The sequence below is a fragment of the Gavia stellata genome, chromosome 4 (genome assembly GCF_030936135.1).
Source record: "Gavia stellata isolate bGavSte3 chromosome 4, bGavSte3.hap2, whole genome shotgun sequence".
In the NCBI taxonomy this organism is placed as follows: domain Eukaryota; kingdom Metazoa; phylum Chordata; class Aves; order Gaviiformes; family Gaviidae; genus Gavia; species Gavia stellata.
In genome coordinates, this window is record NC_082597.1 from 56,223,723 (window position 1) to 56,251,009 (window position 27,287).

General features: G+C 49.3%; 1 protein-coding gene across 2 annotated transcripts; it reads right to left on the bottom strand.

The window, feature by feature from the left end:
• Window positions 1-3,429: 3,429 nt before the first annotated feature.
• On the bottom strand, window positions 3,430-27,287 carry SREBF2 (sterol regulatory element binding transcription factor 2). 2 transcript variants are annotated; one of them, XM_059817325.1, is made up of 20 exons: window positions 27,206-27,287; window positions 22,293-22,679; window positions 21,222-21,403; window positions 19,873-20,018; window position 19,738; window positions 17,903-18,124; window positions 16,637-16,751; window positions 16,251-16,432; window positions 15,270-15,462; window positions 14,104-14,285; window positions 13,146-13,419; window positions 11,944-12,113; window positions 11,578-11,746; window positions 10,883-11,003; window positions 8,984-9,093; window positions 7,533-7,665; window positions 6,800-6,968; window positions 5,398-5,583; window positions 4,414-4,525; window positions 3,430-3,751 (listed from the first exon to the last, which is right to left on the bottom strand). In XM_059817325.1, exons 1-20 carry the CDS (start codon window positions 27,285-27,287, stop codon window positions 3,531-3,533), a joined length of 3,357 nt encoding a protein of 1,118 aa, XP_059673308.1. In that variant the 3' UTR covers window positions 3,430-3,530. The 2 variants fall into 2 exon arrangements, with proteins under 2 accessions (XP_059673308.1, XP_059673307.1); XM_059817324.1 differs by lacking the exon at window position 19,738 and having other exon boundaries at window positions 19,878-20,018.

Here is a 27,287-nt window from a genome sequence, read left to right on the forward strand (position 1 = left end):
ATCCAGGCAACAAGTTTCAGCTGTTCTCAGCCTGCCCCACGAAGAGGCTGAGCTGGGGGCACATTGGCAGAGCACTGCGCTGCTCAGGGGACAGCGGCCAACGCCAGACAGAGCACAGCCCCTCGGGATGGTGGGGGCACAGTCTGCTGGGGCCAGGAACCCCCACCAAGCCCCTGGGACCAGGCAGGGGGGAGAGCAACGGACTCAAAGCGCCAGCCCAGTGCTGCTGGCAGAGCCCAAGCAGCCTCTTTCCCTCCCAGCCTCCACCTTGTCAATAAATAATACATTACAGTGTATGGCCTTGGTATGGATTAGCTGGGGGACCCCACGCTGCTCCCAAAACCCCAGCCCCTTCCCCACGGGCAGCAGACTGCAAAGCCGCCTCCCACAGGGCCCAGGGAACCCCCGCAATGGGGGATGGGGTAGGAACACAGCTTCCAAGGCCAACTGAAACAGCCTTCGAGCAGCTACATGAAAACCAAACAGATCTCCTCTGTCTGAAGTTTAATGGTTCTGACAGTTTTACCAGGGGGGCAGAGAAACAAGAGAGGTGGAGCAAAAGGATGTTGTTCCAAGCAAGGTCAGATAAAAGCTTTCTTCCCATGTGTAGATGCTCCTAGAATTGCAGGCTTCTGGCCCAGCTCTACGGTGCTTGGCTCTGCTCAAGCCATCAGCCTCTTGGGTTGCTTCCAAAGGAGCACAGAGACACCACATTTGCTCCATCCAGGGATCATCTTTTGTTGCAAGCCATACAGCTCCATTTTCCAGGTTATCTGGACAAAGGACTGACAGCTTCCCGAGGCACTTGTGAGGTTTGATGCCTCTCAAGGACATTTCAGGCTCACCTATGCTTAAGAGCAGCTGCTGGGTGGGATGAAGAGGGCTGAGAGAAAGAGGGCAGTCAGGAGATGGTGGTAACATTCGCCTTTATTAGGTAACAGATGCTCACGAGCCCTGGAACAGGGTTTTCAGACATCAGATATGTTCCCTGGGGAACCTCCCCACCACCAGTGGCACCTCATTTCACAAAGCATCCCTATTCCAAACTCCATGTGGATAAATAGACTTTCTTCGCACAATTCATAAAACATTTTCCTCCCACCCACAAACAAAAAAAAAGTTACAGTATATACACACACATATAAAAAAAGTTGTAGGGATAGATGGACAGCAAATTTATGAACCATGTAGAAAAAACAGGGCAAAGATCCCTTGCCCTGGATGGGAGAGAAGTACCAGCAGCGCTAGGACCCTCCATGGAGCATGCCATTAGCTACCAGAGTTTCAGCCCAGCCGCCTCCTACCCCCAGCCCAGCCGGCACTCCCCGCAGCCCAGCACCCCAGGACTCAGTTCACCGTTAAGTGACAAAGTGAAGCTTCAGCATCACTGTTTTCCCAAATCCTCGCTCCCCCTTTTACTAAAGCACTAAACATCCCACACGTTGCACAAAGATCTGGGGAAACACAAAGTAACTCAGAAGTTGCCACAGGCAAAGTTTCTGTATTTTAGGAAAAACCCATGACCAGGAAGACAGTGCAAGACCCACTTAGAGGAGAAAAAGTAGGAGGATGTGATCTACCACCCAAAAATGAGATCACTGATAAACTAGGAAACATGGGATGGGCAATCAAAACCCACCCAAACCGAAGAGCTGTTCTGCACACTTAGGATACCTGCTCAAAGCAGAAGTGGCTGCCACCACCCAAACCAGAGCATCCCCTACACTGATCAAAGACACACAAGAGCAACCTCTCCACCTGAAAGGATGAGCTCCCCTCCAATTGCACAGGCTGCAGGCCATCAGGGCCGGGAGTCCACCAGCTATTCCCCAAATAAAGTGGGGGAGGGAGGGAAGCAGCTTCTGGTCCCCACACTTTTGTTCGTAGCTATGGCACAGGGTCACTGCAAATGGACTTTGCAGGGAGACAGGTTGCGCCTGGCCCCAGTTTCCATCTTGTTGAACTCTAGGACTAGCATTACTTGTGTTCAATTCCTGCAGCACACGAAAACCCCCTACCAGATGCCAAAAGACCACATGCAAAGTAAGACAAGCCCCCATCTTTTTCCCCTCATTTTGGAAGGCACTCAAGCCCCTCTGCAAAAGCTGGATACATGCAGAAGCTTCTTGCAAAACAGCCCAAGTTCTGATCTTGCAAGAGGAGTCAGGCTGTACGGGCCTGACTGGGACAGGATACGATACAGGCAGCAGGCCAGTCCAAGTGCTTCTAGCTGCTGACACGGAGCACACGCCATCTATGCACAGGGAGAAACAGTGATGCCCGCCTGCCAAAGGCTGGTTTCCATATTTGCACATCTTGGAGGGCAACTGCTTTGCACTGCTTTGGAGAGATGCAACAGGAAAGGCAAAGAGAAAGAGGGCAAACCATTCCCTCCCTGTCCCCGATCCACCTCCCCCTCTTGGAAAGTCACAAGTGATTCAACGCTTGCCAAGTCAAACTGTTCTGAACAGCGATGGCAACAGAACTGGGAGACTCACACCCTGAGCCAGTGCCTCCCAGTCCCTGCAGGAGCTCAGGAGCTGTTGAGCAGTTGGAGAAGGAAAGGAGAAACACCTGAAGACAAGTTCTGGGACTGGGAGTTGAGTAAAATAAAAAACTGTTTCTAAAAATTGTTTCTGCATGAACAAAAAGGCACCAGAGAAGCATTCACCCTTCACGCTGAGTGAAGGGCGCTGCACGTCCACCTCTGCTGCCACCTGGCAGCAGATGACCAGGGACTCCCCAGCCTCCTAAGAGGCTCTGCTTGTTGTAGGCTGCCACAAACCCAGCCCCCTGCCAAAAAACAGAGGCAGCTCTGATCACAGGAAGGAGATGCATAAAGTAGAAAGGAAGGGACATCTGCTGCATTGTTCCCTATGTTTTTGTAAAGCCACAAACACTCCTATAAAAAACCTGTATAAAAACTGTAGAGAAATTTGCTGGGCAATACTGGCCCCAAGCAATACCCCCAGAGCACCTCTGTAAGGTCTAGGCGGCTTCAGCGAAGAAGCCGTTTCCTGACACATACAGCTCAAGGGAAGCTGGTGCCTTCCCCTTCTCTCTCACGAACAGCCCCAGACCTCAGCAGCCCCTCAGGGCAAGGCTTGAGTGGATCCTCTGCCCTCCCCAAAGGCTTCTTTCTGCAGAGGTGCTTGGGAAGACAAGATGCCCCTGAAGACAGACACAGGATGTGCCACTTCTCTATGCCTTGGGCTTGCAGGTTTCTCCCCCCAGCAGCGATGGGGGCTCCGGGTCAGGGCAGCGCTTCCCAACAGCCCCAGACGCAGCTGCAAAAACTGCAACCAGACAGATTTCTGCTGTAGCGCCTGAGAAGAAGCAAGGGGGCTAATAAAACTAAACCTGGGGCAAATTAAAAAGAAACAAAACAAAACAAAAATCCCCTCCCTCCCACCCCATCACAATCCCACCAGCACAGCCCTAACCTAGCACTTTTCTTTTAAGCTCCAGAAGGGAAGTGCAGGCTGACGGTCAACCAGGCTGTCTTTGCAGGAGGTGGCCCCACACCAGCATTAGGAGGCAGCAATGGCCGTGCCCCCGCTCAGCTTGACGATCATCTGCTGGCAGTCATTGCAGGAGCGCTTGTCCCCCACCTTCTCTAGGGTGCGGGCAGCCTCAGCCAGCAGGACGGCTCGCTGCCCCGGGGAGGAGAGGAAAGAGAGGGGGAGATGGCGGCAGGCCAACAGGATGGCCGTGGCTCGCTCCCTCTGGCCTGGCAGGGTGTCCAGTTCACCTACATGCAAAGAGGAGAGAAAGCTCACGATGAAGCTACCACCTGCATGACAAAACCCCGCCATGCAGGCCCTTGACGGGCACCAGTTAGCACAGGCATCCCTGGCTGGCAGCCCCTGGCTGTGCCAAGAGTGAGGGGCACCCAGCAGATCCCCAAGCAGCTGCTTTAGGCTGGCAGAGGAGAACAGTCTGAGCTGGAGTCAGGCATGGACCAGCAATCCTGTCTTCCACAGAGGCACTCCCTTTCAGTTCACTTCCTAGGGCTCATCCCAGCACTGGCACACACAGCTGCCTGTTTCCTTAAACCCCCAAGGGATTTTATAACCAGCTCTTGGCTCTCCCCTTTAAGATTCCTGGCTTCTGCCTTTGCATCGACCACCCCGAACTCCAGCCTGCCCTTTTGTGCATGTGTGGCTGCACAAAAGCAAATGTTGTTCAGCCTGTTCGCCGCCACCTCCAGCCCGGGGCTGGCAGCTCACGTTAGCCAGCTTGTAGAGTATGTGGCAGAAACATCACCATGAGCCATAGGCAGACAGGAGCTCATTATCCTGAGCCTCAGACATAGGGAAGACACTGCAGGCTGCAGCTGTGCCCCCCACCTTGCCCAAGCTCTGCCCCCTCCCAGCCCCACAGGCAGAGTCCCGGCCCAGGCCAAGGGCTGACCTTGCTTGCTGCTCTGGGGCGTGCGTCGCCTCAAGCTGTGCTCCAGCAGCTGGTGGGTGCGGGTAGGGCTGGCACCTGCCATCAGGCGCACAGTGGCCTCGTGGAGGAAGACCTGGAAGGGAAGGCAGGGTGGGAGGTGAGAGGTGGGCTGGCATGGGGGTGATGCTGTGGTTGAACTCCCATCATCCCTCAGCCACTACATTTCGAGAGCAGAGCACTGACACCTCGACAACAACAGAGACCCACTTGCACGCTCCTCCCTCATCTTCCCACCTGTCTCTGGGGAGTTTGCAGGTCAAGGCAACTGTGAGAAGGAAAAAAAAGCTTTTGACATGTAACTGTGAGTGGCCTGGAAAGGGGGAGGAACAAGAGCAGGGAACAGGACAGAATAGGGGAGAGCAAACCCTGGCACTGTGGCCTAGGCAGGCATTTCACCCCAGGCTGCTAGTGCAGTGGTCTGATAGCACCAACAGCTCTCTTGTCCAAGTATTAGACTACACTTCCTCTACAGAGGCTTAAAATTAGATAGACTAAACAGAACAGAAGGGTGGGAAAACGCCCAGAGAAGCAGCTGGTGCTCTACAGGTGCAGAAGGCATCTGACCCCGCAGCTACCCACAGAGCCAACATGGCTGAGGAAGTCTCCTTCCACACTCCCTGGAGGGACTGACCCAGTCTGAAACCATGTTAAGGAACAGGATACCATTGTATTTGCTTGGCAATACAGACATGCTGATGGTTTTCTAAGTAGAAACTAAGGCGGACACCTCCCCACAGACACCAGACTCCCATGGGAACCCCCCTCATCACCCACCAAGAGAAAAGTACGGAGGCTGCTTGTGGCAGACGATCCCACTCCAAGCGTCCAAACTGCTCAAGCCCACATACACCCTATGTTTCCAAGGACCACAGCTTCCTTGTTGCCCCTCAGGAAAGGGCTACAGCTAAGCTGGAGGCAGAGCGGGCAGGGGAGGCAAGCTGTCACCTTGCGATAGGCGGGCCTGAAGCCATGGGCCAGCTTGCGCAGGCTGCCGAGGTCGCGCTGAAAGCCTGTCAGCTCAGGGGCGGAAGCATGGTAGGTCTCACCCAGGGCCTGGCTGGTGTTCGCCTGCTTCTGCCACAGGCTGGTGCGGAGAGAGAGCAGCAAGTCACAGGCCAGCAGCTGGATCATCTGCAAGAGCCAGGGGGCCCGGGCACACAGGCTTATTAACACAACCCATCAGGCAAGTAACAGGCCATTTACTACACAGCTGCCAACAAGGTCCACGGGAGGGTGGCCGCAGCACCTCCTGCCCACCTGCGTGTGCTCCCTGGCCCTCCCAGCCAAGTCGCCCCACCATGACGCACCGAAGGGAGCAGGACTTTGCCTTTTGCCCAAGCGGCATCTCTGGGGCCCAGCATCAAGAGGTCCAGCCTAAGGAAAAAGTGCCTGGCTGTGCCCGAGGAGCAGCTGTCCCCTCCAGGACAGCCAACACCTCTGCAAGGCTGACCCCAACCCCACTCCAGACAAGACGTGCCAAGAGGATATTGCACCAGCAATGCCCCAGCCTTCTGCAAAGGCTTTCCTGCTCAAACAGCAGCACCAACTAGTGGGAAACAGCAACGACAGCCTTACTACCTGCAGAGGTTAAAAAAAAAATAAAATAAAATGTTGACACAGCCCACACTGGCTGCCCAAATCCCTTTTCCCCATCTGCTGCTGCCCCAGTTGCTCTCAGGGGTCTCTACCCACGCTGCCGACGTGGAGAGTGCCTCTGTACTGCACTGCAGAAACATTGCACAGTTACTGCCACAACATGCAATGCAACTACAATGCACTACAGCTGCCACTCAGGAGTGACAGAAGGGACCAGAACTGTGTCCCATATACCATGCAGGGAAGCTCCAGCTATAAGTAATCCTGGGAAGAAAAGAAACAAGCCCCACACAAACTCAGGAATAGCATGGCACAGTCCCACTTTTGCAGTAGAGGGTTCAAACATTCATGAGTGCTGCCTGAAACAGAGCAGGCTTGACTAAATGAGGTCCTGCTTTACAGGTGTCAGCAACTTCATTTGGAGGACAGAGGTGAATGCTTTCCATGAGTCAAATTCAAAGAGGTCAAAGCACCAGAAAGGGGTGACAACTACTGGCAAGAGAGGAGTGAGAGCTCAGCTATCTGAGACCATGCCCAGGGAAACAACGTTGTACTTGCAGCTCTGCTCCTCCACACAGCAGAGGCAGAAAGATGTCAATGCCCTTTAGAAAGAGACGGAAGAAGTTTCCCCTCCTCATGAGACACAGCATAGAAGGAGAATGTAGATACAACAGGGAAGCAATACACCTGCAGAAAGACCACCTTATAACCAAGACAGACCATGTGTTATCCTGGGGCTTATAGCTCTTACATTGTTGAGGACGGTGCTGCAGACGCTGCCGCTCATGTTGAGGCTGTTCCATAAGTGACTGCTGGCCCTCTCACAGTGACCCAGGGAGCCCTGCTGTCCATCTGCCTTCCCAGACAGTGAGGCCTGCATGGCTTTACAGACATAGAAAGTGGCTTTCACCAGGGCATTCCTGAAAGAGAAACAGAGCCTTGCTTTCAAGCAGTACCATGTCATGCTGCCACAGGGCAGCCCCAGGAGCCCGAGCTCAAGCAGCAACCAGCATCAGCTTTCACCCTCCCATCTTCAAGAGCAAAGACATCATCATTTCTTAAGACAGTAAAAAGATGGAAATTGTTCCCCACCTACACAGACTGCACAGAGAAACGGAAGGAACCTGACAAAGATGCTTTAGTGCAAAAGAACCAAGATGGCGACACCAGCCTTCCCATCAGTCCATGAGTTTTGTTGTTTGATTTTGGAAGGCAGGAGGCTGTGCAATTAGAACAAAGCCAAAAGGCATTCCTAAAGAATCAATTCTGACACTTCCAGTCCACAGCTCTGATATCAACCTGCAAGCCTTGACCTACATATGAACTGCTGAGCACATTCGCATGTCATGATATTGCATCCCAGAGCACAAGAGGCATGCGACTCCAGAGCACAGGTAGGGGTAGCCCCACCGGACAGCATTAGGGGAAGAGCCACCCCCTTTTAGAAAGAGCAGGGGTTTGAAAGTCGTACGAGGCCTACGCACTCTGACATCTCCAGGGATTTCGGCATGCGCTCCACTTCCGCGAAATGTGACCTTACAGCCGCATCGTCCCCTCTGAGCCAACCGATTGCCATAGCCACCGCTGCTGACCACCATCTGCACACCACATCGGGGCCTGTGAAACAGAACAACAAGCTGCAACCCAGAAGAGGATACCCAGCTCCTTCCCGCTTGGAGAAGTGGGCAGGTGTCAGGTGCCGTTGCCAGTGCCTTCTGCCAAGATCGACGCTAACGAGCCCAAACTCATTTCAGCATTTACCCAGACAGCTGCATTCCCTGAAACGTGCTGCAGGAACACAAAGGGACCTGCAAACACCCTACATCTGACCGCAGAGTGTGTCAACTTTCTATCTGGTCAACAAGAACTTACCCCGTCTACTTGTCTAGAAATCTGTTAATTTTCTTCCTGACAAGGATCTCCACTCACCCCCCCAAAGTAACAACTTTATTTGTATATACCATGCCTTGGCACTGATCACCATCAAGCTAGTAAATAATACATCAGGTACCCTCTAGCACTTCCTCCATTATTTAACACCCCCTCAAAAACTGTCCAAGAGCCAAAAGACATAGGCTCTGCTGCTCTGAGCTGCTTTTAAATTTCATGACAATACTGACCCAAATATAGACTTCCCTTTATACAGAGAAACAATCCCTTGAAAAAGAAGTATCTAGTTTTCCTTCTATGTTTGCTCTACACATTTTAGGTACAGCACAGTTAGTCTGTGTCTAAAGCTCCAGCAGCATCCCAGTGAGCTGCCATGTACTGTCTGTACCAACACCAAGCAAGACGAATGAGTACTCCAGCAGCCTGCTACCAGCCAAGCGCAGATGAGTGCATGGCTCAGAGGGAGTCTACAGCTCTCATTGTTCCACTAAATATACACCAAGGGACCAAACCCAAGTGCCTCCCAATAGATGCTCAGAGCTTGTCTACAGCAGGGTTTGCAGGTCTCTGGAGATTGAGGAATATACATGACAGCTGCTGTGAAAGTTAGGTCAACCTGTATATGGTCCAACAGGTAATTAAGTGAAAAAAAAAAACAAAACACCTTCCTGCACCTCAACTGCAACACTGCTATGCTGGTTTATACACTACACCCTTCCTCTCACTTTGCATTACCAGGAGCAAGCTCTCAGGTGAAGGCATGGGGTTCAGCTTGGAATGTGCCCAGCAATACAAATAACAGTATTGCAGTCCCACCTGGGCACCCAGCATTATGACACACAGCCAAATTTACAAGTCTTCCCAACCGCCCTCTTCCAGTCTGAGCCACCGTACCACATTGCAGTGTGCTGCTGCTCAGAAATCAAGTCTCACTCCAAGGACTGCATTTCTCCTTGCCTGGAGTTTGAGAGGTGGTGGGGAGAGAGGGAACACATATCAGCAGTAGTTCCTCCAGCTGGGAGAGTTTCAGTTCTGCCGGACTTACCCAGAGCAGACTTGAATACAGAACTGCTGGCAAAGGGTGGGGCTCCACTTCCCATCGAGTCCAAGAAAGAGTTGAGCAATTTCAGGTACTCCATGGCACCGGAGAACTCACTGAAACAAGAAGCAAGGCAGATCTTCGCTATGCTGTCAAACAGGAGATACCAAAGCCTGAAGGCATTTCTCACACCACAAGGCATTTTTAAACAATGTTGACCCATTAAGCCAGCAGAAAGTTCAAGCTCTACAAGTAACACAACACTGTCGGACTGAAGAGATCTCCCTAAACATACTCAGCGAGGAGTAGCCTTACATCTCCCCATGCAAGTAGGCTGGTGCGGAAGTGGGGTCAACCCCAGGACTCTCACCTCAACTACAGAGATGCTGGAACTTACTGTGGACTGTGTGTCACGGACATTTGTTCTCCAGTTACGGGACAGGGGAGCAGGCCCTACTCAAGTCCTTGAAAAAGGTGGTACCACTCTCATGGAAGGGACTGAGAAGCAGATTAAGGTATGTAATACACATTTAAAGTGAAAGAGTATCTACATTAGCACTTAGTCAGCACCCCAAATTCTACAAATACTAAACAGAAGCTGCCAGCATCCTCTCCGGTGTCCTGAATCTGCTGACAGACGTGACATGTTACAAGTTGATTACAGGCTCCTTTTCAATCACTGCCTCCAAGAGAGGCTGAACTACATTTCTGCAAGTGACTATTCGCATATACGTGAATATGGATGCAAGTGACAATGTGTTCATAGAGTTGGTCAGAGAAAGAAGCGTATGTGGCAATGGTCTAATTTCCTGGGACATGCTACAGAGGAAGATCTTGAGCTCCTACCGCTAGAGGGGGACAAAAAGGCTTGTTGTATCAATAAAGCCAGTCCTTCCCACGAGAATACAGGACTCCCGCAAGTATACTGACAATCCACCTTACTTATACAAATCCTGCTTCCTTCTCTCATCATCAACAGCAGCCTCTGATCACAAGCATTTGTATTGTGCAAGCAATTAGACTGAACTGCTGCTCATTCCCTGCAACAATGCTAGAAAACAGACATGAGATTGAAAAAAAAGCTAAATGTGCAATATTCTCCCTACAGAGGTAGGGAAACACGGTTATCTTCCCATTTGAGGTTTTTGCCCACACTTTTTGGGGACAGGATCCTTAGAGAGCTTCCCATATATTTACACAGCATTTGCCTGGCACCAGCATATCTGGAGATGACCTAGAAACAGTGCAGAATTGCTGGCAAAGGCTGAGGCTCCACTTCCTGTGGAGTCCAGGGAAGAGCTAACACAGTTCAGTACAAAAAGCTGCTCCAATTCCCACCTATATGCCCCTTTCACTTGGTCACAGAGCTTAGAAGTAATGACAATTTCAGCCAACATCATCTCTCCCCCTCTTGCCACGCATCAGTTTGATTTTTCACTGCTGGTAAACGTGGCACTTCAGTTAGGAGAATACTCTCATGCCTAAGGTAGGAAGCTGGTGGGGTGACTCTCCGACATACCATAGCTTCATGTTCTTAGAGCCCTGGACATACGTTCTGGTCTATAGAAGTGGTAGGTGCACACTAGTTTTAGCACTCCCTAACATTAAATTTTGTCAGCAAAGAAGGTGCCATCCATCCAGTCCAGGTATCAACCAGTACTATTCCAGCCAACACCAGAAATCTTTACCACACCCAGGTTTACCTTTGACTTCAGAGGTTTTAATATGAAGAGGCAGAGCTCACCCTTCTAATAAGCTGTGGTGGTCAGACTTACATTGTCATTTCAAGTCTTTAGTAAGGACTAACCACTCCATTTGCCCCAGAGCACTCAGTCAACAGTTATGAGCTCTGCCTCAGAGCCTGCAGCTGTGGCGAGCAGTCCCCAGCGCAGCACACAAACTTACCACGGCTCCTCCTCCTCTTGTCCCGCTACCTCTTTCCTAGTCTGAGGTTTCACAAGTGAATCCACCGCTCGCTCTAGCAGGTTCTCACAAAACGCCTGATGAACTTGTGCAATAGGATCCGCTAGAGAGGAAGAAAAAAACCAAACCGTTTCATTTGCATATGGTGATAGCAACCTCCCAATACAACCAAAAAGAAGAATCAAGATGTAGGAGCCAGAGGAAGAGCAGTAGAGGGAAATTCCTGAGGAATTAATGCAAAGATTTCTAAAGACTAAGTTTTCAGAGCCTTTTTAAACCTTTAATTAATTTATAAAGCTGCAGTCCTTGGCCAAACACCCCTCTGGTACTTCAGCCACTTGGCAAAACAGTGATGACACTGCTCTGCAGAGAATAAACCTTGGTCACCCCAAAGTCACCCCCCCGATATTCAGGAACACATCCATATTGTGTTCCAGCATATAAAGACACACGCAGGATGACACAGCACAGTATACAAAGGGAAGAGCACCATCTCCTGTGGGCTGAGGAGAGGTCTCTCAAGCTTCACTGCTCCTCTCGCCCATCAAGACCACAAGCAGGGTGGACGTATAAGAGCACGCTCTCAAACAAGACACCTGCTTTTGTCCCAGAGGTGGAGAGACTGCCAGGCTTGCAGTGCGGGGAGGCCACACGCTCGGGGGACAAGCGGCTCTCACCAGGGTTCCTTTGGGTGCAGTACAGGCTCTCCTTTGCAGCAGACTTCACCGTCCAGCTTCGCTCCACAAAAAACTTCTGTCCCAGGGGGTGGCACAGCCAACGCAATGAGTCAGGAATGGCACTCCGCTCCGAGCTGCACAGGCTTTGAGCCTGGCTTAGAAAGTAGCTCTGGGGAAAGGAGAGGCTAAGATTGAGAACAGCATCCAGGGAAAGAGACAAACCACAGAGGACAAAGGTCATATCATAATTACAGCTCATATCATAATTGTAGTGCTAGCAGACGCCCTGAGCTATGGCAATGCCAGCTTGCAGGCCTTCCTAGAGCTCTGCTTGGAAGTATGCTGGGAGAGGACATGACAACTCACCGCTAGGAAGCCAAGCTTGCCTCCACAGCGGGTTTTCAAGCCAACCGCAGCCGTCAGGTGGATTTCCGCCATTGTGCTGGGTGGGATCTTTTCTTCTGCACACTCAGCCAGGTTCACAGCACACAGGGCCATGTGCAAGCCCGAATAAGCTGAGCTGGAGGGAAGTTTACCTTTTCCAGGAGGGAAAGGAAAAGTGTTAACTTTTAATGCAGTAGTACCAGCTACTAAATACCACCATGATTTGCAGGGCTACCATCCTAAAGAGACAACGAGAACTTGATGATCTTACAGGTCTTTTACGACCTTAAATGATTCTGTGATTCTGTGAACCTGTTGACATGAGAAGTTTACAACATCGTTTGCCTACTTTGCATTCAGGCAACATAACAACCGTAATCAAGTCTTCCCTCCACAGATACCAAGGTGGGCATCCACAGCTTTGCTGAGAAAGCCCTGTATAGCTAAACCAGTTAGGATAAGATCATCCACAAATTGTGTCTTGCTATATTCATCACTATCTTAAAACTGAACTCCTTTGCAGTCCACACCTGTACCTACACAGGTAATATTAAGGACAAGTACTTAGCCCAGGTGGCACGGCTGCAATTCACACAGCATGATTAGGCATAAGGAAGTTTAGCTTGGATTTCTGATGTGCTCAGAGCCTATTAACATTGTGAATTGGTTTGCCAAGGAAACATCAAAAACAACCTTCACAAGGAATATTCAAGCACTTCCTTAGTACATGTGCACACACCCAGGTTTTCAAAGCATATCAACACCAAATGGCAATCTGTGCTCTACAGAGCTTTGGAAATCTAAATTCTTCCAGCAGTTAACCCCAGCCCCCGCTTCCATATCACGTTCCCAAGTGATAGGGATGAAACAAGCCCCTAACAGCAGCAAAAAGTGACTGGACTCAATCAACTGCTGCTTGGGAAGGACCCTCAGCCACCTCTGCAGACTCAGGAACACGTAACTCAAGACATTCCTGTTGCTTCAGCCATTCTTACGGAGCTCTTTTATTGCGTGAACCTGTCATGTTTTAGTTAAGTGGCTCCTGAAATTTGTCAGGCTAATTTCCAACAGCACCCCTCCCAGAGGAGAGAGGCCATAGTGCTCTCCCTGTATCCCTCAGGATCAGCTCTGTGTCTCCTCTTTTGGGAAAAAAAGGACAGCAGATCTGCCACCTCTGCTCCTACCTGTTATGTGGAGCTGATGGAGCTTGTGATATGCTAGAGCTGCATCCCGAGCGCTGGTCTTGGCCTCGTCTTCGAAGCCTGCAGTGGCCTCCCTTGCCCGCCACTGATGAGAAGTCCTCTTCAGCAGCCACCGCACCAGTGACAGCTTCTGCAGGCTATAGCGGATCACGTTCCAGGACAGGCTGCAGGCTAAGTCCAGGCGGGAAGCTGGCAGTGCTCGGCCAAGTACCGACAGGCAAGTCTGCAGGTTTGATGCAGCTGCAGCAAAATCCCCCTGCAAATAACATGAAAAAAGGTTCAACAACAAAAAGCACCATCACAGAGACACTTTGGGACCTCCTTGGCATTGGGAGCAAGACAAACTGATATGCAAGCTAGGACAAGATCTTTACCTGGGGGAATTCAACATAGTCCTGGTGAACATGAAGGCAATTTTCACCAGCTTCAAGTCTGGACCTACACATATCTTACCACACATGGCTCTGATCCTGCACTGCCTGTGAGACACATCGGCACTAGGTGAAAGGAGCTTCCTGCCTTCTCAAACAATATGGAAATTTCAGGGTCCCTGTATCAAAAGCCAAATGTTGCCTCAACAATGAAGAAGACTTCCAAGAGGCTGGAGGACAGCAGACAGACAGACACAGCAGAGGCCAGATTCTGGACAAAACCCAAAACCTTGCTGCCAAAGATTGCTACAAGATGCAGCAGCAAGGAACAAGGACAGAAGGTAAGAGCCTCGTCCAACGCTGACACCCATGCCTCACTAAATTAGGCTGAGGGAGGACGGCAATCCGCTCAAGACAACCTAGCACCAGCTTCTCGGAAATCAGACAGGATAATCCACTCGAGGAATACCATGCTCTTGCAGGTGCCAAGCCATTGCCTCACTAGGCCACATTTACCTACATCCCCTCCTAGAAGATGTGTTTGATGCAAAATGACAAGTCAACTTTACCCGTGCCAAATCCAGGTCCGCTTGCTTGCGATGCCTCCAGAACGTGACTGATGATCTTGAGTGCAGCCGGGTCACTGGCTCTCCATGCACAAGGAGCTTTATGAAGACGCTCAGTACAATCACTCCATTGACAAGCCACAGGATCAGTGTAGGCATCATCCAGCCGAACCACCCACCTGCATCTGCAATGGGCGTCCCAGAAGGAAAGTTAAAAGTTCATCTGGACTCTGAAAGCCTAGCAACAGGATGAGCACAGACCCAGAAGGATGTCTTGTTACGCTTGCCACGTGTGGCAGCAACTTTTGCAAAGACTGAATTTTAATCAGGAAACACCTGTATCAACAGCTCTTCATCCAAACTCTGAGCCACAACATTCCCAACCAAATAGTTATTTTCACAAGACTGATTTATAAAAACTGAGTCAGCTTTTAGAAAAAACAGAATACAAAGCACTCTAGGAAAACTATCGGGTACATCCATGGGTATTCAATACCTCAGTGTCATTTTTCCGGTCTTAATTAAGCAACACCAAGGAAGCATATTTACCAGTCAGAGAAATGACAGCATGCCTACAGAATCCCCTGCCCTCCCCTAAGCTATTGTACTCTAAACTGAATATTATGGAATAAGCATATTGAACAAGCCAGTTGCAAGACCCTATAGCAAGTGTGTTTCTGAAGTCATTCTTCACCTATTACTTCACTAATAAGTTAAAAAAATAAATCAGTCGGTTACCTTAAAAACAAATATAAAGTGAACATGCCTCAAAGATTGGTGAAGACAGGAGAACCCCTTACTCTGAACTACTTTTCAAGGGTCTATCTCGAGAGCCCAGGCTGCTGGGCTACAAGCAGGTGGCCCCCTCTACCTCACCACACTGAGCAAAGGCTGGTTTTGCTCAAGAAGAATGCTGGATGTGGATGTAAACTGGAACTGTGTCGAAGCACTCACAGCTGGCTCTCCTCCCACTCCCAGCCCTGCAGTTACTACCCCTCCCCAACCATTAAACAAAGGTCACACAACTCCCTGAACACACAAAACCATCCTACTGAATCACACCAACAGTCCACCTCATGACCTGCACCCATCACAGATGGAGATGGTCTTTAGGAAGACCACATAAGCCTGTCCGCTTTCTGCAGACCCAAACTGTTCTAGTTCGTTACCTGACTCAATGGTCAGCACGTTCCTGCCAGAGCCGTGGCGCACGAGGCTGTCAGACTCTGGGGTTCCTCGGGCGTCCAGGAGGGATGTCAGAGGATTGAAGGAAAGGCAAAGGAACGTGAGAGCACAGAGGAGTATTCGAGAGCGATCTACCATACCAAGGGCCACAGGAGGAGAGTCAGGCTCATCTTTAACCTTCAAAGAGTTAGGAGTGGAGAGAAAAATAAGAGGGGGAAAAAAAAAATGCTTACCATTCTGTAGAACAAAATGCTTATGCCAAGGGAGGGGAAGGGAAGAAGGAGAAACAGAACACATTTTAAAACTTGCTTTTAAGATCAAAATCAGCAAGAACTCCAGTGAAGCTTTCCCTAGCTTAGAAAGATAAGGCTGAAGTATTTGAGTGCTTTCACCTTCCTTCTGCTTCCAGTCATTTCAGTTATCATTACCCAGATCCCTGGTTTAGGCTAGGATTAACCTTTGCTTCCCTTACTCTTTTGAGGATCTCCCAGAAGACCCACCACTTCTATGATATCCGCAAAACAAACCTGTCAGCTGAAGACAGCTAACAGCTTTCTGTTACTGTGGTTACTTACGGTCTCATTAACCACAGCTGATGTCATCATTCATTTCCAAGTTCTCCTGTTTATTCACTGGACATATGTATCTCTGGAAAGCCAGAGGCTCTTTGGGTCATGAACATGCACTGTAAGTCCAGAGACTCTACAGGGGCTGAAGGCTAAGTACAGTTCTTCTAGCAGCTAAGTTATGGCTCAGATAATACAGCTCAGGAAGTATTCTCAATCATTCAAGAAAAGATAAAAACACACCCATGCACCTTCCTCATCCTCACAAAGGATCTCTGACCGCTACAGCTCTACTTGCCAGATGTCCACTGGCTCCTGAGAATTAGGAGAATTCAAATTCTGGCCCTTATGTATCCCTGCAGTAGATGTCTTGAATATGATAAATGAAGTCACAAATACCTTTGCATCATCAAGGAGTGGGCTTCCTGGCTCCGAGTCAATGGAATAGGGAGAGAAGCCAGCCTGGGATCCCGAGTCAGAGGCTGGAGGAGACATCAGCAGCACATTCTGGTTGAAGTCATCTATCTTCAGATCCACATCATTGTCAACCAGACTGCTTAGGTCAATGCCCTTCAACAACTCTGCAAAAATCAGAGTGCATTATGTACACATTTCTCGATCCTGCATCCTGACAGTGTCACTCAGATTGGCTCTGTCACCTGGAGTAACACTGGCCACTATGGGTGCAATGGGCACGTATCTACCTCTGTCAAGGAGAAGAAATTGCAAGAGGCATCCTACATTCCTACTGACTACCTCCCCCCTGCACAGCCTCCACAACTTACTGTTCTTTTGGTTCGCCAGCTTCAGAACCATGTTCTCCTGTCTCAGCTTATGGTTGGCCTGCTGTAGGTATTTAATGTAATCAATGGCTTTTCTCAGGACTCCAGACTTGTGCATCTGCAAGGAATTAAGACATACAGAAAACAGTTTACATGAAGAGTGTCAAAGGGTCACTCCTGCTTGTAGGGATACCACAAACCTTTGTATCGTGTGGTAATACAAAGAAAAGGGTGTAAAGGACCACTCAGCAGCTGCAAAGAAACTAATAGCAGGGCGCACTCTGTGGGCAAGGTATCAGACTTTGAAAGACACACAAGGACTGGGGTCTCTCAAAGATGTTATAAAAATAGTAAATAGAAACAGATTAACATCCAAACTACAACAGAGTTCGTATCTAAGTTTCAGCCAGAAACAGTCCTTTGAAAGTACCATAGTTTTGAAATGAAGCAGCTCTCTTCTGGGATGGAACAAGCTGCTGTCTGTTAACCATCGTTCACTGTTTAATTCTGAGATAAGTGGTTCTCTCCTTACCTCACTCCCTTGGCCATCCCCCTGAAAATACTTGATTCCAGCAGCAGTAGACAAGTTTAGTTTGTAAACACAAGCCCAAAGTACTACGAAGCCACTGCACATTACCAATATTCTTAAAACATAAGCTTCCAATTCCACCCAGCAATAGGAGGCGACTTCACCAGTGCATGTATTTGTACAGAGACCATGCAATGTATCAAGAATACTACTCCCTGCTCTGCCAGCATAAGGTAAAGTGAATAGGACAACCCTAAATACACGGTGTGAGGAAGCTTCTAATATTTGAGCAAGCAAGAGTTTTTACAACAAAGTATCTAAAGGAAACAAACTGGAAAGCTCTGCAAACCCTCGTCCCTACTGCAGTCACATGGAAAAGGAAACTTAACTTACGCAAGCTCTGGTTTGGCAGTTATCAAAACATCCACTTGCGTATTCAACCTAGAGGGCCTATTTAAGTTAGGCCTAACATGAGAACAAACGCATAAGGTATAGCTTATTTTCAAGGACCAGCTATTTTCAAGAAATAGCATAGTAAAATAAACATTTCACAGGTGACCCTTCCTGAACACAATTATCACGCTTTCCACTGCACAAGTGTTTCTCACCGGTCTTATCCCAATACATGTGTGCATACTACTAACAGTCGCACGTACCCAACTGCTTCATTTGGTAGAACAATGAGCCCCTGAAGACAAAGTATTTATGACACTAGATTTGCTCTTATTCCTCATCTTTACCTTGGCATCCGTCCCCATGACAAGGTCCTTCAGCTCAATGATCTTGTCATTTATGGATGACCGGTAACGCTTTTCAATGATGTTGTGAGTTGTTCTCCTCTCTCCTTCTTTAGGTGGTTCTGGTTGCTTGACACCCCCAGGAACTTGTTTGATAGGCACCTTTTCTTGTCCCACCATCACGGGCATTGTGGTCAAAATGGTCCCATTGCTCCCCACGAGGGTCTACAAAGACCACGCGTAACAAGCATCACGAGCAATCAGCCGATTTAGATAAGGTTTATGATGGTAAAAAGAAAGAGTAAACAAAAGAAGAATCAGGAAAAGTTTGTACAGGTCAGAAAAGAAGAGATATGCCCATTTTCTCCCATCTTCATTAGCTGGCACGAGCACTGGCACAGCAGCACAGGAAAAATCTGCCATCTGCCTCCCACACTGCTCATGTGGAGTAAGAACATCTCTTGTTCTCCAAGAGCATCAACATTCTTCCGCCAATACCATGCCCTGTTCATCCACTAAATAGAGAAATGGACCAAGGCTCCCCCTTGCTCCTACAATCCTTACACCCCAAGTGTCCAAATCCTCTTTTTCTGTGGACAAATAAAGTCATCAAACCAGCAACAGGCAATGCTACTTCCAAACTGCTAACAGCAATGTTAGAAAGGACCCGGCTATGGAAAAACAAACCTTGGCTTAAGCAATGCAGTTTATTTGAATTCAATTAAATAGAAAAAAAAAAAAATAGATCCATAAGCTATAAAAATGCCTTAAGATAAGGAACTGAGGCAATGAGTGACACACACTGGTGTGAAAAGCTCAGACTTGGACATCTAGATATAGGACAGACCATCTATACTAAACTAAAGCAGTATGTACTCTGCGATAAAAGATGATGAATCCCACCAGAACAGTTGCACAGAGGAGCTTCTAGGACAGTTGGAGTAAAAGTTTAGACTGCTTAACCCAGCAAAACAAGATTGAGAAGGGTACACACGTTCTCTAAAGTACACCAAGGATCTGGGAAGTGGTTATGGAGAGGAACAGTTATTTCTGTCTAAAGACAGACTACCATAAATGAGAATAAACTAGCCGTGAGCAACTTCAGGAACAATTTCCCCTCCAAAATAGTCTTCTAATTGGGGTATTAGATATGAGTTTAGCTACATTTCAAGCTGGAACTTGACAAATAAGCCAATTTAAGTCCTACATCTTTCCTTGGCTAACTCCCACCAAATTTCAATGTGTTCAAAATGCTTTACAGATCATGTATCAGACAGTCACAATCACATAAGCCTCACCTCTGTGTGAAAATGTCACTTAAAAGCAAGCAGGTTAATTACCGTGCTATGCAAGAGAAGTCAAAACTTAAGTCCAGACTTGCAAGTTTATCTCCCCCAGTAAATATTTGAACAGAGGTATCTGTTCAGAATGTACAAGATCGCAATAAATGCGTCTTTGGGGGCACAAGTTTCTCAGAGTTGATAAGAAGTGGAGGCCATGAAGCACAGCTGCCATCTCCAATGATTATACTGAATCCTCACTGCAGATGCCCTCTGAAAAGTAGCTTAATTAGTTTTCACATTCAACATACTGCTATTAGACACTACTGAGGGGGAAAAGGAAATTCCATGGGTATTCTGAGTGAGTTAGCTTTCAGTTTCAAGCATCTTCCAGAGGTTAAAAACTGGATGGAATTTTTAGGTCATGTTCCTTTCCTTGTAATACTAGAAAAAGGTAAACATAAACGTGCCCTTGGTCTTTGCTACTGGCCATGGGAGGCTGCCAAAAAAATACAATCTGTGTGTTTTTAGCCTTGGCAGAAACAGCGTATTACTCACTCTGGACGTGCCTAGAGCAGGCCCTCAAAACCCCTCCCATTTGCACCGCTGCAGAATACTAAAGCCCACACCTCTTCCTTACATTAAGAGGAAAGGACATCAGTGAGGAGAGGGAAGGAAGAACATCATCTGTACGGTACCTGCAGAGCTGTGGTCTGGATGGGAGCAGTGAGTGCTGTCAGCGCTGGGTTTTGTACTGCGGCCATAACAGGATTACCATCCGTTTTCAGGGTTGTCAAGACAAGGGAGTCCGTTTTTATAATCTGAGGTTGGACCAAAACCTAGGTTGAAGAGTTACAGGTGAAGGGGAGAGTAGGCACATATTCCTCTGCTGATCTCAGTAGCTAGAGGTAAGCAATGACAGAGTTGCAACTTTACATCTCAGTGAATGGTAAAAGAGCAGGGCGAGTATTTCTTCCACCTTGAGCCTTGCATCACACCTGGATGGTTTTTGTCTGCCCCTGATGCAAACTCTGACCATGAGACAGTCCCAACAGCGCTGGAGGGAGGGGAGCAGGGGAACCACCAGGGCACTGGTTTTCAAATCAGTCACCAGAAGTAAACGAGTATGTAAAAACACAAACGAGCTGATGGAAAAGCTCCCTTCCCCTCTCCAATTACACCTATAATTAGCTCTCTATAATAACTGGTTGAGTACTCAGAGTCTAACATGGCCAGGACAGCCTGCTTTGGCAAATACCTCTAGTAGTTTTCCCCACCTCCAATTTCACTGAAAGGATCTGTACCATGAATATCAAGCAGATCAAAACCAACTGTAAGTTATTTTGCCATAACACAGCTTGCTTTTATTTTTTCAAATACCTCGCTGACTCTCAAATACAGAGAGCACTATAGATGGCACAATACAAGTGAACCAGAGCAACCTTGTCATATTCACAGAGTCCCCTAGACATAAACATTTTTATCTAATACAGAGATACACAGGACTTTTTCACTCTTGTGTATGTTTTAAAACAAAATCACATGACACTGTAGCAGCAAAAAGATCAAAGAAACTGTGGCAGAAGAATTGGAAGAAAACATTCCGGTATCAGCCGGCCCTTGTAAGACACAGTAGAGGTGGTGGACTTTCAAAGAAGTAGACAAAAGTCAAAGAAAGCTTGTTCAAGTAAGGTTTCCCATCCGGTTTGGCAGCACCAAGTTACAAAAATACTTTAGACCAAGTTTAGTTATGCAGGTGTTTTGGTGAAAACAGTTGCTGAACGTTGCCCACTGCTTGAAGTCACAACACAGCTCACAACGCGGACTCTCATGCATGACTTGCGTGAAGTAAAATGCTTTTGGAACACAGGCTGGCTAGAAATACTGCTCACACAGAAAAATGTTTGTGCAAAAGCAATCCTAACCAGGACCACCAGCCCTACAAGCTTCGCCACCTGTCCCCTGGCAAGCCAAGAGACCAGACCCACAAAAGTAATTTCTTCTGCTGCTGCATCCCTGTATCACTCCACATTTTTACTTACTGGAACTTGCTGGACCTGTGGTGCAGCAACCGTCTGGACCGTGGCTGGAGTCAACGTCTGGATGGTGCCATTGGCAGCTTGCGTTAGCACTCGCTGGGCCTGCACAGTCTGCACTTGCTGCTGGATGGTAACTGGCTGAACCTGGGAGGACGTCACCAGGCTCTGGACTTGAGGCTGGAGAACTGAAAAGCAGAAGAGATGTCAGAAATAGCCCAGAGACACAGGTCTCCGTTCCAGAGCCTGCAAACACTCCTAGCTTCACTCCTCCACTTCCCAAAGCTTCTTGGTAGGCAGCATTCATCTAACACATCCCACAGGTTGGGAAGCTTCCAGCTCCTTTGGTGCCTCCTGCAAGAGGACACTGCACCTAGAATAGCAGCTTTCCAGGAGGCACAGAGGATCAGCTAAGAGAAAATAAAGTCAAAAACCTTTGGTCTGATAGCACAGGACTCATTACTTCAGTGACATTGCACAGGATGTCCAACCAGCACTTGCCCGCTCCTGCTGATCTTGGTGGACCCTAGGATCCTATTTATCATGTAAACAATCAACACCTACTGAAGAGGATCAAGACAACTGGCACTCACAAAGGAAGATCCAGTCATCATTAAATATCCCTACAAGTGCCTCTGCTCAATGCAAGTACTGCGCTCGAGAGTTTAGTAGTTAAAATGTGCCTTCATTCCTGACTGCCACATGGAGCTTCAGCGCTGGATCTGCCTACTGCACCCATCAGTGGGAGGAAGGGGTTGCCGACAACCATTTTTAGACATACTTTTCTCAAGCCTCCCAAGAGCCATAGGAGAGAAGGCCATAACAGAGGAGAGCAGCAAGAAGACAACTATCGCAAGAGGTCACACAAAAAGACTTAAGATCTCATTTATGACGGTTTCTAATGCTCCCCCAACTCCAAAGCTATGTAGGCAGGAGAAGGGACGCCCCACAGGTGGCACCACAAGAAAAGCATCATCAGACTTGTCGTGGCTGAGGATGCTTTTGGAGCTTGAACACCGACACCATTTATCGCGAGTGCATCAGGCACACCCATAGCCTGAGCACCCCAACTGCTACCTTGGAAACTCGTGGCCGCGTTCTGGTAGATCACCGGCTGCTGGATAATCCTAGTCTGGGGAGCAGAGCTGAACGTCGGCGTAATCATCACGGCCTGCTGCTGGAGCTGAGGCTGGAGCGGGGGCCGGGGCTGAAGGAGAGGGGCCGACCGCGGAGGGGCTGGAGGTGTTGCCTGCGCGGCTTTGACTGGCAGGCTCTGGAGCTGGGGGGAGGCAGGGGGCGGCGGGAAGGGCTGGAGCTGCACCTGGCTGTACGGCCGCTGCAACTGAGGCTCCAGGGTCCCACCACCGCTGCCACTGCTGCCGCTGCCCTGGAAGGTGCCACACAAGTGATCCGAAAACAGATCTGGAAAGTCCCCTGCCTGGTTACTGACGAACTGCAGCATCTCTGTAAAACAGAAGAAAAAACATTCAATGCTGTTTTATTGCCCACACACTTTGTCACCTGCCATTAGGTCAGGACTCGAATGCTGGCACGCATGCGCAGAAGGGAGCTCTGGGTTATTCAAAACCTCTGGAGAACATATCACACCGATCTAACATTTCCAGAAAGAAACCAAAAAGTGGCCAGCAGCAGGGCACTGCTGCTGCTCTTCAGGGGGAAAGGCAGGACTCCCCTACAACACCCTCCCAGACTACAGGCTCCAAGCAAAGACTAGAACTTAAAGACATCTCCAATACATTTAAAATATTAGAGTCTCGTTATGTCACTGCTCCAATCTAATCCTTGTAGAAGGAAGAAATCAAGTACCTCCACGATTCCAGCACTAACTGTTCTCCCACCCAACTTTTAGGGTGGCTTCAAATCCCTTATCCCTCCTGCCCCACTGGGTACCTGGAAAATGAAGAAGTGGGATAAGAATTCATCTTAACTTTGTTTTACTTTCAAGCATACCAGAAATTGTGAGAAAAAAACACCAAAGGAAACAATACTTTATAGAACTGTGGCAGGAAAAATCCATGCATGAGTTTAAACCACCAGAATAACATTTTTTGTTGGGTTTTTTGCCTATTTATCCCCTGCCTGCAATCACTGCACAGCAGTTTCTCTCATGCCACCTTCTCCAGGATTTTATCAGACCACATCAAGAGGCTCCTACTGCAACACTACAGCTCTCCCCCGCAGAGGAAAAAATTTCACAACCAAGAGATCACTGTTCATAAGCGAAGCTTCCTCTTCCCTCCATCTAATCCAATTTAATCCAATTATGCACCTTAAGCCACCTGAATGCTTCCCCTGATCTGTGTGTGGGCAGTGGCATGAGAAGTCAGACATCTCTCCCCACCCCAGGACTTGCCCATGCTACACTGGCTCTTCCACGGTTTTCTGAAAGTTTTTTGTATTTTTTTTTCTGGAAGCAGGAAAAAAAAAGGGAGCAGACCCACAAACATAATGGAGGGTTTATAATTAAATAATAAATTTGGGTTTAGAAAGTAGAAAATAGATTTCTAATTTATAGGGAAAAATATAACGAAGGGCTCCTTATACCAGGAGCTTTCTCATCCACAAACATGAAGGACGTTGCTGCTGTGGTTTATGAAGGGGGTTCGAAGAAACAAACTTTTCACAAAATGTTTCCGTGGAAATTGTCCCAGCAATAAAAGGGCTATTAATTTGCTTCTCCAAAATACCGCCCACACGCTATTCAATTAATTTGTTTGACACTCCTGAGGCAGAGCAAAGGGATCGTCCTCCAAACCTCTTGCTCCCTCCACAAATGTTTTGCCGTATTTCTACGATACTACTTTTCTTCCCCTCCGACAGCAATCTCTCCACACCCTTACACACATTTAAGCATTGACCACGACCACTGCTCTTAAGAACTCATGTCTGTTGGATGGAGGAGCTTGGGAGACGTGTCCTCCTGATCTATTTATAACCCGACAGTAAGCGAGGATGCGCAGCTCCCCGGCACAGAGTAACAGATGCCCTCGGGGACCAGCCAGACCAAACCTTTGTCGCCACTTTTAACTAGATGAACGAAAAGATTATTTTTTATGCAATGCCTCAGTAAACTTTCACAAAACATTACCAGAGCAAGGAGGGCTGTTTAAAGATTAACACTTCTGCATAACATCGAGATGGGTATTAAGCAGCTTTTCACCCTCTGACTGCAACTAAGACCATCCCAAATAACCCCTAACATGATAAACTTGATAATCCCAACTACGTACTTCTCAAGCTCTTCATTTGATGGTACTGCTATGTCACTATCAGGCAGCACTGCAAGTGGGGAATAAACATAAATCGGACGAGATTCGCTCTGGAAGAGCAAATTCCAGTGTAATAGCCAAATTTCAAGTAGTGTATTTTAAAGAACATTGTGTTCACACAGCAGATGCGAGAGCAAGAGTAGTTCTTTTAGTAAGATATTACAAGTTAAATCACACCTTAATACACTTAATTTTCACTAAACGCAAGAAGTCTAAAGATTAATTCTTAAAAATTAGACTGCCAGGGGATCAAACCCACTTCTTTTAAAGTGCCCAAGAGTTTTCCTAGCAGCAACACAAGGAAAATAAGAAGCAGGAGAAACAGCAACATCCAAAATCTGAACCTCTTCCTTTTAAAACACCTTTGCCTACACAGAGAGCAGAGCAAGTGTCTACCTTAACTGTTAGAAAGCTTGGGTGCTTTTGGAGGACAGCTCTCCGTGATAAACCCATCGTCGCCAGATCACCTGCACCCTTGGTGCCAAGAAGAGCTCTCGGTCCCTAACAGAGTGAGGTGTTACTGCAGAAAACTACCCCAGCCCAGCCCAAGGCTAAAAAACGTCAACAAAGTATTACGAAACCAAGCCCAGGAGGACTTCTGCTGCCTCGTATTAACTCAGCGCCTAAATACCTGGCAGAAAGGCAAGGGCTGGGCTTTAGCTGCCTCTCCCAGGTGGTGGCTCAGAGCCTGCGCGCGGGCTGCTCTTCCTCACTCTCCTGGAAACGCCGTGCTTCGAGAAACGCAAAGCGGCGGAGATCCCAGCCTGGACCGAAACAACCCCTCCACCTGGAACCCAGACGTATTTTGCAGCCACAACCGACTCGGACCTCGCTGCCTGGCGCTACCCCTAGCGCAAGGCCTTCGCAGGCTGTGCCCCTCCAGCAAAGCGGTGCCTGTGCCCACCCAGGACAGCCCACGGCTGGCAGAGGAGCTTGTGCCGGGGCAGGAAGCAGAGCCAGACACCTTCGGCTCAGTGCCAGGACCCCCCGACCAGCCCCGCACCCCCTCCTGGAACGCAACCCCGGCAAGCGCAGGCATCCCAGAGCAGTCAGCACATCTGCCGGACCGGCGTCATTCCTCCTCCACCGCGGAAAATCAGAAGCCATGCAGCAGGCGGTGAGGGCCCCTCAGCCTGAACGGGAGGGGAACGCTGAGACCCGTCGACAAGAAGACGTAAAAACCAAATCAAAACCCCTGGCAGAGTTTCAAACCCTGAGATGAATCCATGTAGGAGCACAAAAAAATCAGGATTGTCATATACTGCCCCCGCCCCCAGGAAAATCCACCCCAGGAGCTGGGAAGGAAGGCGAAGTTCTTTCTCCTAAGTTACTCATCGCTCTGAATCACACCTCCCCAGGCACACCGTGGTTCAGAGCCGGCTCCGGGTTCATCACAATTCGTCTCTGTTTCCACACGGATCCCAAAAAGTCATTACACGGTGGTTAAACAAGCGCAAACACCACCTTCGATTTGCACCATCAACTTTATGAGTGATAACTAAGGCCCTTGCATTCTTATAAGGTATATTCTTCTTTTACATATGATGAAGAAAAAAAAAAAGAGGTATAAATTTTGCCTCTAGCTACACTGCAAATCAATCGCAATTAGAAACTTAAAAGCACTGCTTTAATTTTATCTCCTAACTGCTAAACAAGGATGCTTTAGGCATCACCCCCCCAAAGCCGAGCTCTGTTTGGGATCACAGCTGAGCAGAGCAGGGGAGCTGAGCCAGGTCCCCGTCTCCCGCCTACTGCAGAGCTCATCGAGAAATTACATTTTTAATGGGTTTTCAGGAGCTGTTTGGGAATCACTAACAAGGCGTCACGCACAGGCACTTCGGTTTGCTGCGCTTCGTTGGAAAACGGCGATTTTCTCGTGGGTCTTGAACTCTGGCGTCAATGCGGTGAAGTTTTAAGGTGACAGAGGGAGAAAAAAGGGCAATTTAAGCAGTTACACCTGTGTCGGTGGAGGAGGGTGAGGAGGCACGGCCTCCTCCCACAGGCACTAGTGGCGGCACAGCTCCAGCCATCATTTAGCACCGACTTGAGGAGAGCCACGAGGAAACACGGGGGGAAACACGCGGGGAACCCCGGGCAGCACCACCTGCCCCACCGGTCTGAGGCAGGAGGAGCGGAGCAAGGTAATTACTTTCTCCAGCCCTCTCCCGTGCCGGCAGCGGCCACGGGTGGGAGAAAGCGCTGGGCGGCTCGGACCCTCACCCCCCGACGCGGCTCCCTGGGGCTACTGCCTCGACGCCCCCCGGCGTAGTCAGCCCCACGGAAGTCGCTCCAAAGTGCTCCCCAGGCGGAGCTGGCCGTCGGCGGCCCGCGCCGGGCGGGGAGACACGCGTGGCCGCTCGCCCGGCGAGACGCGCCCCGCGCCCCCGCCCTTACCCACCCGGGACGGGGAATTCCCCGCTCCCACCCCACGCGCGCGCTGGAAGCCCGTGCCGCGCGGGAAGCGCAGCCCACGCCGCGGGGCCAAGCCGGTGCGGTCACCCCGCGCTCCCACCCCCACTCGGGGGGGACACCCCACGCAGCGAGATCCAACAACCACCCCACCCACGCACCCTACCCCCCGGGCGGCACCAGCAGCCCCAGACCCGCGCGGGCACACGGGAAGGCGTAAGAGCTCCCCCCACCCCGCGTGGGGGAGCCCACGCGCGCCGCCTCCCCACCCCCCCTTTCCGCGGCGCCCACCGTCGATGTCGCCGAGGGTGAGCTCGTCGCCCAGCTCCGTCAGGGTCTCCATGTTCTCCACGCCCAGCTCGCCGCCCTCCAT